The sequence below is a fragment of the Felis catus genome, chromosome D4 (genome assembly GCF_018350175.1).
Source record: "Felis catus isolate Fca126 chromosome D4, F.catus_Fca126_mat1.0, whole genome shotgun sequence".
NCBI lineage: Eukaryota > Metazoa > Chordata > Mammalia > Carnivora > Felidae > Felis > Felis catus.
In genome coordinates, this window is record NC_058380.1 from 60,636,585 (window position 1) to 60,651,554 (window position 14,970).

General features: G+C 46.8%; 1 protein-coding gene across 1 annotated transcript in view; it reads right to left on the reverse strand.

The window, feature by feature from the left end:
* Positions 1-3,335: 3,335 nt before the first annotated feature.
* Positions 3,336-14,970, reverse strand: part of GABBR2 (gamma-aminobutyric acid type B receptor subunit 2) — a 352,196-nt gene continuing 340,561 nt past the window's right edge. Inside the window, exons 17-19 of the mRNA XM_045042557.1 lie at positions 12,477-12,606; positions 8,581-8,698; positions 3,336-5,947 (exon numbers count right to left, since the gene is read on the reverse strand). Of these exons, the coding sequence (XP_044898492.1) occupies positions 5,782-5,947; positions 8,581-8,698; positions 12,477-12,606 (414 nt within the window). The 3' untranslated portion in view covers positions 3,336-5,781. The remainder of the gene's footprint in view (positions 5,948-8,580; positions 8,699-12,476; positions 12,607-14,970) is intronic.

A 14,970-nucleotide genomic window follows, 5' to 3' on the forward strand; every position in this document is an offset into this window, starting at 1 on the left:
ATTTGTGTGTGTGACATATGCATATGTGTATATATGTGTAATCACACATCGTAAGCGTACAGATCAAAGAATTTTCATGAAGTGAACACAGGCCTGTAACCAGTGCTCAGACCAAGAACTTGAACATTACCAGCACCCAGAGGTCCTCCTCATATCATCTTTCCCACTACCTATCCCCACCAAGGGTAACCACTATTCTCATGTCTAATAGATGAGCTTTGCTTGTTTTTGAACTTGATATTAGTGGGATCTTACAGTACGTCCTCTTTCTGTCTGACTTCTTTCAGTCTGCATGTTTTTCAGATTCTTTCATATTATCACATGTAGTGGTAGTTTTTCCCCTGTTATTACTATATAATATTCCACTCTGAATATATTATATCACATTTTATTTTTGTTCTGTTGATAGCGTTTGATTATTTTCCAGTTTATTACCAGCCTAATCATTAAAAAAATTTTTTTTTAATGTTTATTTTTGAGAGAGAGAGAGAGAGAGAGACAGAGCATGAGTGGGGGAGGGGCAGACAGCAAGGGAGACACAGAATCCGAAGCAGGCTCCAGGCTCTGAGCTGTCAGCACAGAGCCCGATGTGGGGCTTGAACCCACAAACCATGAGATCATGACCTAAGCTGAAGTTGGTTACTCAACCAACTGAGCCACCCTGGCGCTTCCAGCCTGATCACTTTAAGCAGTAAATATCATATCCAAGGCCGGCATTTCTCCCCAAAAGGGTGAGCATCTGCTATCTTGCTTCTTCTGCCCTGGGCTGGGCAGAGTCTTGCCAGATCTGGGAGAACTGAGCTCCTGATTCAGCAATCAGGGACGGGGGATGGGGGGTCTGGCCAACGGGCCACTCGGGCAGAGTTCTATCTCTGCTGTAGCTTCTTTCATGTTATTGGCTTGCCTGGGCTTCCGCATGGTGAGGGTTTCCCCTGCTCACCTTGTCCAGGCCAGAGGCGCTCAGACTGGTGTTTCAGAGCCTCAGACGATGCCATGGGTGAATCTCAGAGGTATGCAAATCCATAAAATTTAAAAAGATTGAATTTTTATTTCAAGAGAATCTAAAAACAAATTAAATAGGCATCTTCCAGGCCATCGGAATCCAGTTCCTCCCGATGAGGCGGTTTCAGGAAGTGGTAAAGAGGGTATGTTCTGGCATTGTCCCTGTTCAAATTCCCTCTCTACATCTCAGCTGCGAGACTCGGGACAGCACTCATCCTCTATGCCTGAGTGCCTTTAGCTACAAAAGGGCCGCACTAATCATTCCTACTCTGGGGTCCCTGTGAGATCTAAATGAGATTATGCCCGCAAAGCACTTCGCCTGGTGTTCAGTGAACATCAGCCCTCAATCACCATCTGATTTGTGAGTATTGCCTGGGCGGCCCCGTCGCTGGCAATGGCTCATGAGAAAAACACAAAGGTGGATTTAACAGAGAAGTGATGTGTGAGAGCCGAGTGAAGGCCAAACGCTATCACGGAGTGCTGAATGAATGAAGTGTTCACGGTGGTTTAAATAAAGAAACGCAGTGTGATGATTGAGTCATCGCACCCGGGCAGGCTGAACTCAAAGGTATGTGCCTGGGAGCAGTCGGTGCTCTGCTCGTGTTGCAAGCTGCGAGTTATTTTTCTGCAAAACCTCATCTATCCCATTAAACCAATGTTGTCCGTATGATCTTTATTGGGTTAGTCATTTTATTTGCGTTGAACTTATAAATTTGTTTTGCTTTTATGTGAAAGATAGAAGCATGAGCTTGTATTTGGTTGGAAACACATTTAGGGAACTTTCTTTATAAACACAATTTAAAGTCGACGCCGTGTCTTAAAAGGTGTCCCTATGGTTTTCAGTTTCAGAAACACTGCTCTGGGGTTTTTGCATTGGCATTCAGATGGAGGGAAATCAAAGGCATTTCCTTTGGTTTGGCACAGAGCCCTAACTCACCACGCGTGGAAACTCTCCAGTTACAGATGTGACAAACCAGAGCTGAGACAGCAGCCAAGAGGTCGAGAGCAAAGAGTGCCAAGCCAATAGCTCTTCACTACCACCAGAGCCTGCAGGCTGGGAGCCTGTCCAGTTTCACCCCACTCCAACGCTCCGTGCGTGGACTTTATTTCGTGATCCTGGTTGACCGTTGTGTCACTGGTATTGCCTTCTAAGATTTCTGCTTTTGCATTCAGGATCTTTGAGATTTATGGCTCTATGGGGTAAAATGTTGTCTGTTACTTAGGTAACCTAGATGTCGTGGAGCAGAGTTCTCTCCTGGCCAGGATTCAAGAGGCCTGCTCCTTGGCGGGCTCACCGTTGAAGATCCAGCACCAGAAAGCTTCAGCCTGGGACCAGTCTTCCAATGAAATCTGTGGGTCCAGTCCTCCCTTTTCTGGGGCCCACGCCCAATCACAAGGCCTTGGGTCTCCCCAGCCTGCTTTGGCCACCTTGCCTCTGCTCTGTCTTCCAGACCCAGTCACCATGCCTCAGCCCAAACGTCTAATTCTGCAAAAGTCTCATGGAAGATTGTTCTGAGCCAATGGGAGGGCCTGACGCTGGGTGGGACATCGAGGAAGCCAATGTGACTCCCATCCTCGGGGAGCTCATGGTCTGGGGTCGGGAGGAGGGGCCAGCATGAGCACGTACCCAAGTGCCGTGAGAGGGGGAGAGCGTCCTGAACACAGAAAATAGGAAGAGAGGATCTCACATCGAGGGATCTAGGAGGGTGTTTTGGATGGGACGTTGAAGGATGGTGGGATCTGAGGTGGGGCTGTAGGCTGAGGGCCCAGCATAGTGCAGGAAGTGCATTCTTTAAGTGGGGAGGCAGGTGATGAGGATGGAAGGAGAATGGGTTCCAAAGCACAGGCTGTCAGGCCTGGAGGGGCAGTTATGGCTAGGGCAGCAGCAAGGCTTCTAGGTTCCATAGGGACTTTTTGGTTGCAACAGATGGGAACAGAACTTGAACTAACTTCGGCAAAAGGGTGTTTTGTTTGGAGAACTGAGAATCCTTCCTAGCGTGCTGCCGGCTTTCGGGAACAGCGGACCAGCTACTCAGCCGCCATCGAGACCCATCTCTTGATCCTGTTTCTTTCCATGCTGGCTTCGTGTTTCTCTTTCATGGCTAAATCTCTCTACATGGAGATATCCTGGGGACTGGGCATACTGGCCCCGCTCAGGTCAGGTTCCCACCCTCGGATCCAGCAGCTGGGGGCACACGGTGGCAGGGCTGTTCCATTACTCTCCGCAGAAGGTGGCTGAGGAGGCAACCTGAACTGTCCCCTGAGTTTGCCAGCAGAGGAATATGACCAGATCTGACCCCCATTTGGGGATGAGTAGACATTAAAGATGACAGTGGGTTTTTTTTCCCTTTTATTCATAAAAACAAATTTGCAACAATTTATTAAAAATTGATACCATGCAATAGGGGTACGAGAAATTCCTCATTTACATTTGATTCTGGCAGTTCCAGTCTAATTTAAAGCGTTTGTGCACTAACGTCATTGGAAAATGCCTTCAGGCTGAAGCCTCTTCAGAAATGTACGGTGTATTTGCTGCATATAAAAGAACAGAACCGTTAAATAGCTAGGGTCACTTCTGTGGGTCTTGTTATTTGCAGGGAAATTAAAAAAAAATGGGTGAACCTACAGTATCATTAAGACAGAAAATGTACTTTGTGGGTTAACCTAGAAGACTGTGCACGTTCAGGGGTCACAACGGGTTACGGACGCACACACTCACCTCCGACTGTCCAATACTTTTGTTTCTTTTTTTTCCTGCTATGCTGGAATAATATTTCTACAGGTATATTTGTGTGTGTGTGTGTGTGTGTGTGTGTGTGTGTGTGTGTATACATTATGTACAATGAATTGTCTCCTTCCCTTTGAAAAATTAATGTGGTCCTTTAAATTAAATCTGGTTTTGGTGAAATCAAGAAAGCAAGTAAATACTGGTAATACACAGTGAGTGACAACACCGATTTTTAGTGCCTAAACAGACAATGACTTCAAATTGACCTGTGATGTGTTGACATTTTTTTTTTTTTCCCTAAAAGCTACAGTACCTCCATAACCTCTCTCTGGGGAAGGGGAGGGGAAAGCTATTATGCTACGTGAAAGAGGGTGTTTTGAAATGTTGGCGATGGTAGGATTCCTGTGGGCCCTTTTGTCAAAGTCTGGTGGTGACAGCAGTATATTCCTGACTTCAGTGGTCTGGGAAGAGATTATTGCCTGCCTGTTGAAGCTGCCATTAGGTTTCTTTAGGGAGTGAGCGACCGCTCAGTTGTGCAGATATCCTGGACGCTGTCATTCAGGTCTTTCTTTAGCAAAGAATGAACCTGTCTAGGAATGTCACAAAAGTCGTCGGGAGCCTCTCTCCACCAGGTTATCCTGGTAGAGGGGCTATGCTGGGAGCTCCTCTGGGCCAAACCCCTGGTGGTCGTGAGGGCCAAAGGTCGTGGTCATCCTGATACCTCATGGGTCAGGGCTGCTTCACCATTTGGTACGAAGCATTCCTGGAGGAGATCAAGTTTTGATCCTCAGAGTGACCCTGTGAGGTAGGCAGGATGGGTGTTGTTATTTCAACCCCAATTTGTTGGGGAGGGGAAACTGAGGCTCAGAGAGACACTAGTGACTTTCCCAAGGTCATGGAGGGAGTCAGCCATGGAGTGAGGACTTGAGCCCAGGTCTGTCTGACTCCCAGGCCGGTGCCCTCTGGGGTTCGATTGAAAGGGAAGAATGATCTTATGAAGAGGACTAGTGTGCTGACAGGTCACCCCCAGGACTCCCAAGGGCGGAGCTCCTGGCCTGTCCAAATGCAAGGCCACCTTCGGGAAGCCAAGGGGAGCCCTCAGCTAGCAACTCTCTCCCTACGACTACAGGGATGTCTTCTAGCAGAATGCCCAATTCACTTTGGTCAGAAACAAAGTCAGTGGAAAAAAACCAACCCCAGGCAGCCCTTGGGCCCTGATGAGAGGTTAAAGTGCACAGTCTTTCTTTAGCGTGTTTGCTGGGAACAGACATTCCATGATTAGCTCGGGTAGTCCCCCTGATTACTGGAACACCTGATACAAACACAAGGACATGGCCAACGTGGTGGGTGCATGACCGACTGTCGCTGAATGGTGCAGAGCAGGTCTGCAGTGACGTGCCCTAAATCCCCACGGTCCCGGAACGGGTGTTATTGTGTTAATGTGTGGCATTTACCAGAGAGTAAGGTCCCACCGGGAGGCATACGGGTCAGCCTGCTCCCGTACCCCAGCCTTCGGGCCACCTGCGGACTCCCTGTTCCAGGAAGGCTGGGATTGGCTGGACTGGCAGCTGGGGACCCGGCTGCCCTGCCCACCTCCTTCCCCAGAGGGGAGAAGGGCTGGCCTGGGGTGCCACAGCCAGGGATGTGTGTGCAGAGGCAGAGACGGTTTCTCTGGAAGCCCCTCCTCGCCTCTTCTCAAGGCTGCTCAGGGACACTCGGTGACTTCTAGCTGGAGTTCAAGTGATTCTCTCCTTGTCTAGGATTTTTTTTTTTTTGCAAAGTTTCAAATATCCCAGCTCCTCCTTCTTTGCAGACATCAAGGAAGAAGTCATTTCCATTCCTCTTCTTTGTGAAAGAATAAAAACTTCACAAATAAGGCGCGAGGTCAGGTGCCAAGTGCCCCCATCCCGTCCACCTGAGTGCCATCGAGCAGTCCCACAAGGCCAGCCGTGGCGCCCAGCTTCTCCGCAGCCAGAGCTGACAGTGTTCCTGTAGCCTCTGCTCTGTGTGGTTCTGTCATGGGGGAGGCCCCGGCCCCAGGCCTCCCACCCTTACAGGCCCGAGACCATAACTCGGAAGGAGGGTGGCACATGTCTGTGGCGGGGGCTGGCGGTGGGGCTGACGCAGGGGCTGACGCAGCTGGCGTCCACGCCTCCAATGGACGGGAGGTAGGCGTGGTGGAGGATGGGGAGCTGGAGGGACAGCCGGCGCTGGATGCTGTGGCAGGGAGAGGGAGGGAGGGAGAGAGAGAGAGAGAGAGAGAGAGAGAGAGAGAGAGAGGAGAAAGGAGAGAGAGAGAAGAAGGGAGAGAGGAGTTTCAGTCAAGGCTATCTGGCTGCTCACCAGAATGTTCCGTGGACTCACTTTGGCTAAGAAGCTGATGGTAGGAGAACAGTTCTCGTGAATCCAAGATCTGCCTGTCCCATCAGCTAACCATTCACCCATCTAGCAGGTATGTGGTGCAGGCCTACACCTGCCAACGACTGCCCTGGGAAGAACCGGGGAGATAGTGAGCAAAGGGAGATGCAGCCTTCCTGAGTGTGCGGTGATTCCTAAGAACAAGGTTTGCTCATCTCACGGGCTTTGCTGCTGACACAGACAGTTCTCACTCTCGCAAGCCTCCAAATGGACTGAAAGGCTTCTTGCTGCTCTGTCCTTCCTCATTGGCTCCTCTGCCCCTGCCTTGTTCAGGACAGCAGCCCTTCTTGCTGGGCTGATTCCGATAGGTTCCTTCCTGCTCTTTCAGCTTCTTTGGCGACTATTGTCATCCTTCCAACCGGGCGGAGGACATTCAGGGCTGCCTAAGATCTGTCTCTTGCCTAATTCTCCAGGTGAAACTTCTACGCTCTCTCCACCCAAACCCAACCCTCTGGCGTCTACTTTCCCCTAAAACACTGCTTATGGCCACGCTTCCTTGCCTCTGCACATGCTCTTTCCCCAGCCTGGAATACTTTCTCCACCTCCTGCTGTGACGAACTGTTTTCCCTTCAATATCCAGTTTAAAGTCTTCTGAGCAAGCTCCTTCTTCCCCTGAGCTCCCAGAATTCTGGGTAAATTTCCAGAAGCACAGCCAGAAGACCCCTGGGAGCCAGGGGTGGTGTGTGACTGCTGGCAGCAGGGGAAGGGCGACAGCCTTCTGACTCCCTTCTCACTGCCACTCTCTCCTGGCCCGCTTCTCATCAGAGTCTACCCCGGGCAGTAAGTCACCTTAACCGCGTCTTGTGCGGTTCCCCCTGGTACCTGGGAAGCTGAATTCTTGGCATCCTTAGGCCTCCTTGTGTCCTCAGTGCCTGACTGCTCAGGGTGAGAGCCCCCCACCCCCCAGATCTTCACAGAAACCCAGTAGGTAGAAGTATTGCTATTCCCATTATAACGACGAGGGAAGTGGACAGGGTTTCTGTAACTTGCTCGTGGAAACAAAGCCAGAACTGGGGAAGATGGGTCTCCTGCTTCTGGGAAACCACAGTGCTTTGTGAGGGAGGCAAATCAACTCATGTGGGGCCACCTCATCCCAACAGGCGTGCCCCTAGTGTGCATGTGTGGCACCGATGGGCTCCTGAGACGGATGGGGACAGAGGCAGTGCTGTCCCCACACTCCCAAAGGACTTGTTCATTGGAGAGCTCTACCGAGGACCCTTCACAGGTGCTCATGAGGCCAGTGTGTTGGAGATCTCCTTTTGAAATTCAAGTTGAACCTCTGTAACCTGAGCTACGATCTATTCCTTAAGGCAAGAGGGTGCTGACAAAGAGACCAGGAAAAGGGGAGCTGAGGAATCAACTGTGACGTGGGAAAATGGTGTCCTCCCCGGGCACCTGGGAAGGGCTGTCTGCCTGGGCAAGGTGGGCATCTGTCTGTGCCTCTCAGAGCCATCGCATTTTGCTATCTGGTGGGATCCTGTTTACACTGGCATTCACTCAACAGACACGTGCTGAAAACCTACTCAGTGCCAGAACCTGCATTCAGTCCAAGGGACATGGGAGGGACTCATACCTTATCCCCAAGGTGCTTACACTCTAGTGGAGGGAACTAACAAGTAAACCACTGATGACTGCCATACAATCATCAGGAATTATTCTGGAGTGTTAGCCAGTCAGGCCTTGGAGCTAACTGGGTTGAGAGGCTATTGTCTCTAGAACGAAACGTCCTCGAGTTACACTACACTTGGTGATTTGGCTGTCTTTGCTGGTTGTCACTTCCCAGGGACCACATTTCAGTGCTGACATTTCTAATCTCTGCTTCCAAGCTGCTGTAAGCAAGGAAGAACTAACAACGGCCAGTGGGAACAAAACCGATGGAAATGTCCAGGTAGGTCTTTGCTTACATGTCAGCTCACTGAATCTTCCCTGATGGCTCTCTGTAAGATTATGACCCCCAACCTCTTTCCCTACTTTATTTTCCTCCAAAGCACCTATGACTTTGCTTTTTAAATGAAGTTATTTTGTCACCAGATAGAACATAAATTCCACAAAGGAAGGGATTTTTGTCCGTTTTCTTCATTTCTATGTCTGACACACAGTAGATCTCGGTAAACACTTGTGGAGTCAGTGCATTTAGCAAGGTTAAGTTTTATACATAACAAAGGCAGTGTGCTACAGCAGGTTTGACGGTGGACAGACCCGGGTTCAAATCCTATCTCCTGCACTTAGAAACTGGGTGAGCTTTCACAAGTCACCTCCCCTTTCTGAATATGTTTTCTCATCTGTAAAATGAACATTGTAATTTGACCTGCATCATGGGATTGCTGTGGAGTTCAAATAAAATGATGCATGAGAAAACGTGGTGCAGATTGAGATTGCTGTGCAGGAGTAATGTACTCTTCCACAATAGTTCTCAGGGAGAAAGTACTTACTGTTCTGGGGAGTTTATATCTTCTATAGGATCTTTGCATGTTCGCGAGGGCTCTGTTGTGTTCCACTGTAGCTGGGGATTTTGATCGAGGTGATTTTTTAAAATGGCCTTTCCCCCATCTGAATGTAAAACAACAATATCACAACACATTCTGTTAACTTCATTTTTTAAGAAATGCAATCTTTCGGGCGCCTGGGTGGCTCAGTCGATTAAGCTTTTGACTTCGGCTCAAGTCATGATCTCACGGTTTGTATGTTTGAGCCCCGTGTTGGGCTCTGTGTCTGGAGCCTGCTTCAGATTCTGTGTCTCCCCCTCTTTCTGCCTCTTCCCTCTCATGCACGCTCTCTCTCTCTCTCTCTCTCTCTCTCAAAAATAAATAAATGTTAAACAAATTTTTAAAAAATGCAAGCTTTTTAGGATGGTGCCCAAGGAGAGAGAATAGCAAAGAGCCCATTATCCTTCCAGAGCTGTGGTTTCTGCAGTAGCTCTTCCAGGACCAGGGCAGTGAGCCTAGAAGCTTCCATCCAGGGATAGAAATGGTGTCTTGGGGGATTTCCTTTCTCCAAGAAAAAAGGGGGGAAATCAAGTCAACCAATGTAGGCAACCTAACTTGGAAATGAGAGTTTTTAATGTAAAGTCCTTTTTCACTGGTGCCTAGGGATATAATAACAAAGGAAAAAAACCCTCCAAGGGAAAATATATATCCATAAGATTGCCAACGATTGGGAAGAGTAAACTGCTGGTGGGACTGTAAATTGGCATAATCTTTCTGGGGGGCACTAAGCATCGAACACTAAAGATCGTGCATATCTTTTACTCAGAATTTTTACTTCTGGGAGTTATCTGAAGAAAATGATGAAGGTTATGTGTGCAGTTATACACAGGATGTTCAAGTCAGCATTGTTTATAATATAAAAAAGTTGGAACTAATCTGAATTTTTCCAGTTAAAATGGATTAGTTATATACTCATGTATGCATGGGGTCTCCATTCAAAGAAATACTGTGAAGCCACAAAATGTGATGATATGGATGCTTTCAGCCCTCTGCTTCAGAACGACCCAGGGAGGTTTAAAGAAATACAAAACATAAAGACCTGGGTCCCCAACTTGAGGGATCTGGAGGAGCACTGGTTTTTGTTTTGTTTGTCTACAGTGAGCAAACTCAGTGAATGTCATTTTGCCCCATGTGAGTGCAGTGGATCCTCCTTATTCATGGATTCTGTATTTGCGAACTCGCCTACTCACTAAAAGTAATTTGTAACCCCAAACCAATACCTGTAATGCTTTCGCAGTCATTTGCTGACACACACTGTGTTGGAACATGAACCCCGACCTTATGGTCGACAGCACTAGAATGCATGCCTACGCACAAGAAGGCTGTGATGTGTCTGATGGAGAAAATCCGCGGGTTAGATGATCTTCATTCAGACATGCGTTCTAGTGCTGCTTACCAGGAGGTCAATGTTAATGAATCAACAATATATATTAAATAAAAGGTCTTCAAACAGAAACACATATATAACAAAATTATGTACTGATTGGTTGGCCAAAATGCCAACCTGAGAGAGCCTTGCAGGAACCTAACCCTGGGGACCTATTTCCCCGGGGAGCAATGGTTCTGTGTTCACCAATTAATTCATGGTTCACAGCAGCTTTATCAAACATAATCCCCATGAATAATGACAGTTGACTGCACATTCTTAGGGTAAATTCCAAAAGTGGAACCACTGGATCAGATCAATTTCTATTTTGACCAGCCATGTTTGAGAATGCCCATTTCCTCGACTGTTTCCTCAGACTCTCTGCAACTTTTTAATCTCTTTGCCAGTCTTACTGGTGAAAATGGTATCTCACTAAAGATGTCATTTGCATTCTTTTAATAAGAAGTGAGATTGAGAATCTTTTCATAAGCATATGAATCTCTTGCACTTCCTTCTGTGAGAACTGTCTTTGCCCATTTTGTTTTGTGTTGTTGGTCTTTTTCTTATTAATTTGCATATAATTATATATACTTTATATAAAGTATATAAAATTTCTCTTTATATATAAGACAATAAGCTCATTACTTGAGTTACAATATTTTTTGGCTTAGTTGTTTGAATTTTTGGTTACTTATGCTTTTTGTGTTGTTAAAAAAATTTTTTTTGTAGTTAAATTTATCAACTTTTTCTTTTGTGGTTTCTGGGTTTTGCCTCAAACTGAGAAAGGCCTTCCCCTATCTGAGATTATTAAAAAAAATTTTCCTATGGTTTCTTTTAGTTCTTTCATGGTTTTACTTTTACATTTAAATCTTTTATATGTAAGGTGTGAGGTAGGGATTTAACTTTACTCCTTTCCAGATGGCTATCCACTTGTCCCAATTAAATTTGTTGAATAATTCATTTCCTTTCATTAATTTGAAATGCCCACATTTCCAGATACAAAAATTACTATGAGTAATTTTTATTCTTTAAAAAAAACTTTTTTAACATTTATTTATTTTTGAGAGACAGAGAGAGGCAGAGCATGAGCAGGAGAGAGGGAGAGAGGGAGAGAGAGATACAGAATCTGAAGCAGGCTCCAGGCTCTGAGCTGTTTGTTAGCACAGAGCCCAACTGGGGCTCAAACTCACGAACTGTGAGACCATGACCTGAGCTGAAGTCAGATGTGCAACCAACAGAGCCACCCAGGTGCCCCAGTAAGTTTTATTCTTTCAATTTACTTGTTACTAATCTCAATTTAAACTTTTTTGTAATCAACATCTTATATAGTAAAAATTTTATAATTTGATTTTACAATAAGAATGCTATTACTTATGTAATAATAAAGGAAACTATAACAAAAACAAAAAAGAAAGTAAAGATTTTTCATTGATTTAAAAAATAATTTTATAGCAAATTAGTGAATCAATGCTAATGACAAGATGCAAACAATAGAGAAGTATATTAAATGAAATGTAAGAAGAATCCTTTCTCACTATGCACATACTGTTCCCTTCACACTGGTGGAGACTGTTAATTCAGTGTTTGTTCTACCAAACCTTTGTAAAAATGCACTTAACACACACGCGCACACACGTGTGTGTGTGTGTGCATTTATGTGTACCGTAATGCTGGCCTTCATCTTGCTATTTTCACTTGGGGATCTCTCCATATTTGCACAAATAGATTCGCCCCACTTTCTAATAGTTGTATTATGTGCCTTGTTTAGTTGTATCATCACTAACGAAACCACCCTAAATGATAAACATTTAAGTTAATTCCAGTGTTTCTCACCTACAAATAATGTTGGGATGAACATCATGTGTATACATCTTTGCCCACGTGGGAGTACTTCCCAGGGGCAAGATCTTGCTAGTGGTCTTGTTAATCAGGAGGTTTAGCATCTAACATTTGGATGTGCCAGACTGACTTCCAAAACATTGCAGGAGAATGCCTATTTCCACACACTCTTAACAGCACTGGTGATCTTTGGAAATGTTGCTGAAATGTAGGTAAAGACTGCATTGTGTTATTTTGGCTTGCATTTCCCAAGTGGTTGGGGAGATTGAGTGTCAGGTCAGATCTTACTGACCATTCCTTTCCTATACATTGAGACGGCACATCCGAAACCGAAACGTTGCTGGGAGAAGTAAGGCAAACTATTCATTAGGAACAATGTGCCGCCAGTCAGAACACTGTGAATGCTGGCCATGTCATGTACGTGTGCCACTGGAACCCAAGAGACTGAGAAACAGAAGCCCCCGCTCTAGGCTGGACACTGAGCTGTGGGTTCCAGAGGCTGCCACTCTGCCCGTGTGGCTTCACATCAGCCTCACCCCTTCTCTGAGCCTCAGTTTCTTCATCTGTAAAGTGGAAGGTGGACAGCTGGTGTCTGATACCCAGGTCCCCACATTCCAGGGGCCCCGTCTCCTCCTACCTGTGCTCTCAGTGAAGTTCCCAAGGTTGAGGATGTCATTGAGTTCTTGGTAGTGGTTCTGTTTGATGTAGGTGGTCTTTTCTGGGGTGTCTTGCAGCTGCATCGTGACCTCTTCCAAGTCTTTATCCAGCTAGAAGACAAAGGTTCTAGCTGAGTCAGAGCCCCTGGCCCAGTCCCTTCCCCGGCTCACAGGGTCGTGGGACTGGGCCTCAGGCTGCCCTCGGGAGGGCACTGAGAGCCAGAGACGCGCTGCATGCTGGGGAAGAGATGCGGAGGGCCCCTGAGGGCTGTTGCTGCAGGTGAAACTGTGATGGGGAGGGAGGGGGAATGGGCTTTGCAACCATGTGTTCAGTGTAGGCTTGTGCGATCATGATGGAGCAGCTGGGCAAGCCCAGGGACGCAGGGCAGGAGAGTGTCAGAGCACAGGCTCTGAAGGTGGACAGGCCTGGGGGCAAACTCAGAGCTGCCCTTTACTGCCTGTGTACTGGCTTGTGAGAACTGAGTCTCAACTCCTTCATCTGTAGAATGGGGTAATAACAGTAGCTACCTCTTGTGATTATTGCGGAGATTAAATCAGATGATGCATTTAAAGTTTAGCCCAGTCCTTGACACATAATAAGGGTAGCGTGCTACTACAATGATATGACTATAATTATTGTTATTGGTACCTAGCAAGACCCCTGTAGGGGAGGGCAGATCTATGGGTTGGTTAGCTGTGGGTCTCACACTGACACAGAAGGTCAGGCCAGTAGGGGTTCCTCCAGAGGATGGACTGCAGGGGCTTTCAGGTTATAGGGAAATCAGATGCAAGCCCTGGGGCAGTTCAGCCCTTGAGAAGCCTGGTGTGTGTGTGTGTGTGTGTGTGTGTGTGTGTGTGTGTGTGTGTTGTGGGGTGGTAGCTGGGGAAGGCAGCAGGCATCTTACTATAGTATAAGGGAGAGAAAGTTATAAATAGTAAAGTGTTGTCCTGATGTCAAGAGTACGGCCATTAATTTTTAAATACATTTTCCTGTGGAGAAGGAGAGAGATACCTTCTTCTGTGTGACTCAAACAGCAGGGCTAGGATCAAAGGAAGCCAGATTGTGATTTGATTCCAGGAAAAACAACCCAACATTTTAGGGCTTTGACAGTGGCTTTGGTTTCACGTTTCCTGAAGTGGGTGAACTCTATTGCTGGAGTGTGCCAGTAAAAGTCAAATGTCAAGATATGGTAGTTCCAGGCACAGGGAGATCTGATAGTAACACAGAACCAGCAATGGGCTTTGAGGGGCAGAATCCTTTCATACTTTGCTCTGGTGGCAAATGGGCTCTCCCTTCTAAAGCAGTCACCTTTCGATGCACAGACAACTGTGTAATGGATCTTTGTGACAGACTAAGGTGAGCCCCCCAAAAGGCTACTAGATCTAGCAAAGGCAAATACAGAATGCCCAGTCACATTTGATTTCCAGGTAACAATGAATCATTTTTTTTACTGTAAGTATATCCCAACTATTGTATGGGCCATCCTTATACTAAAAATACCATTGGTTGTCTGAAATTCAAATTTAACTGGGCATCCCATATCTCCTCGGACAACCCTATGTCTCCCTTCTTCCTCACGAATGTCCAGCTAGAGACTACATTTCCCAGCGTCCCCTGTGTCTAAGTGTGATCATGTAAGTTCTTGCCAAGGCAACTGGAGCAGAACCAACATTGTACAAATTTTTGTATCACTTGCTTATCCCTTGTGTGGACTTCCTCTTCCCCTCCTGCGACTGAGGACAGGACCTGCCTTCCACTTGGTTTTAACTGTGCTGGTGAGGAATATGCCTTGGGGAATGGCGGACAGGAAGAGTGAACAAACCTCATCCAGCCAAGGCCATGGAGGCAGAGCTTCCTGCCAACCTGGGCCAATCTCCTCACGACCATTATGTGACAGAGAAATATTTTCTTTGGGTCGCTTCATTTTGGGGTCTCTGTTATAGCAACTCAGCAAGTATCCTGACCAACACACTCGCCCTTATTTCTTCCCTGTTCCACTCATTGAATGAGAAGTTCTCCGTGAAACACACAGTCCGCAGACCATGGGCCAGTCATACACATGGACCCAAAGAGACGTGTGCAGAAGGGGAAGGTAATTTGGTCTCCCCTCCCAGGTATAGAAAATCCAGAATTTGAGGTCCGGCTTGGGCACAAAGGATTCTAGTTGTGGCCTCTCTGGAATACTGAAGGACCAGTTAAGGACCCTCAGGACAACAGTGAGGTCTGCTACAGCAAACTCTCCTGTCTGAAAAATTTCTCTTCACCCCTTCCTGTCTCGCTGTACCTCATATAAATGAGGGTGGTTACTGGGTTTGGAGAGTGACAAATTAAGGGGGGGTGGTCCCCACACACTTAGGAAGCTCCTATAATCTGGGAGCTCACAAATCTCTAAGAACTCCTTTCTTTCTGAGGATGCCTTGAATCGGGGCACTGCTGGACTCCATGAGCCTGGGCCAGGGGATTCTGACAAACCG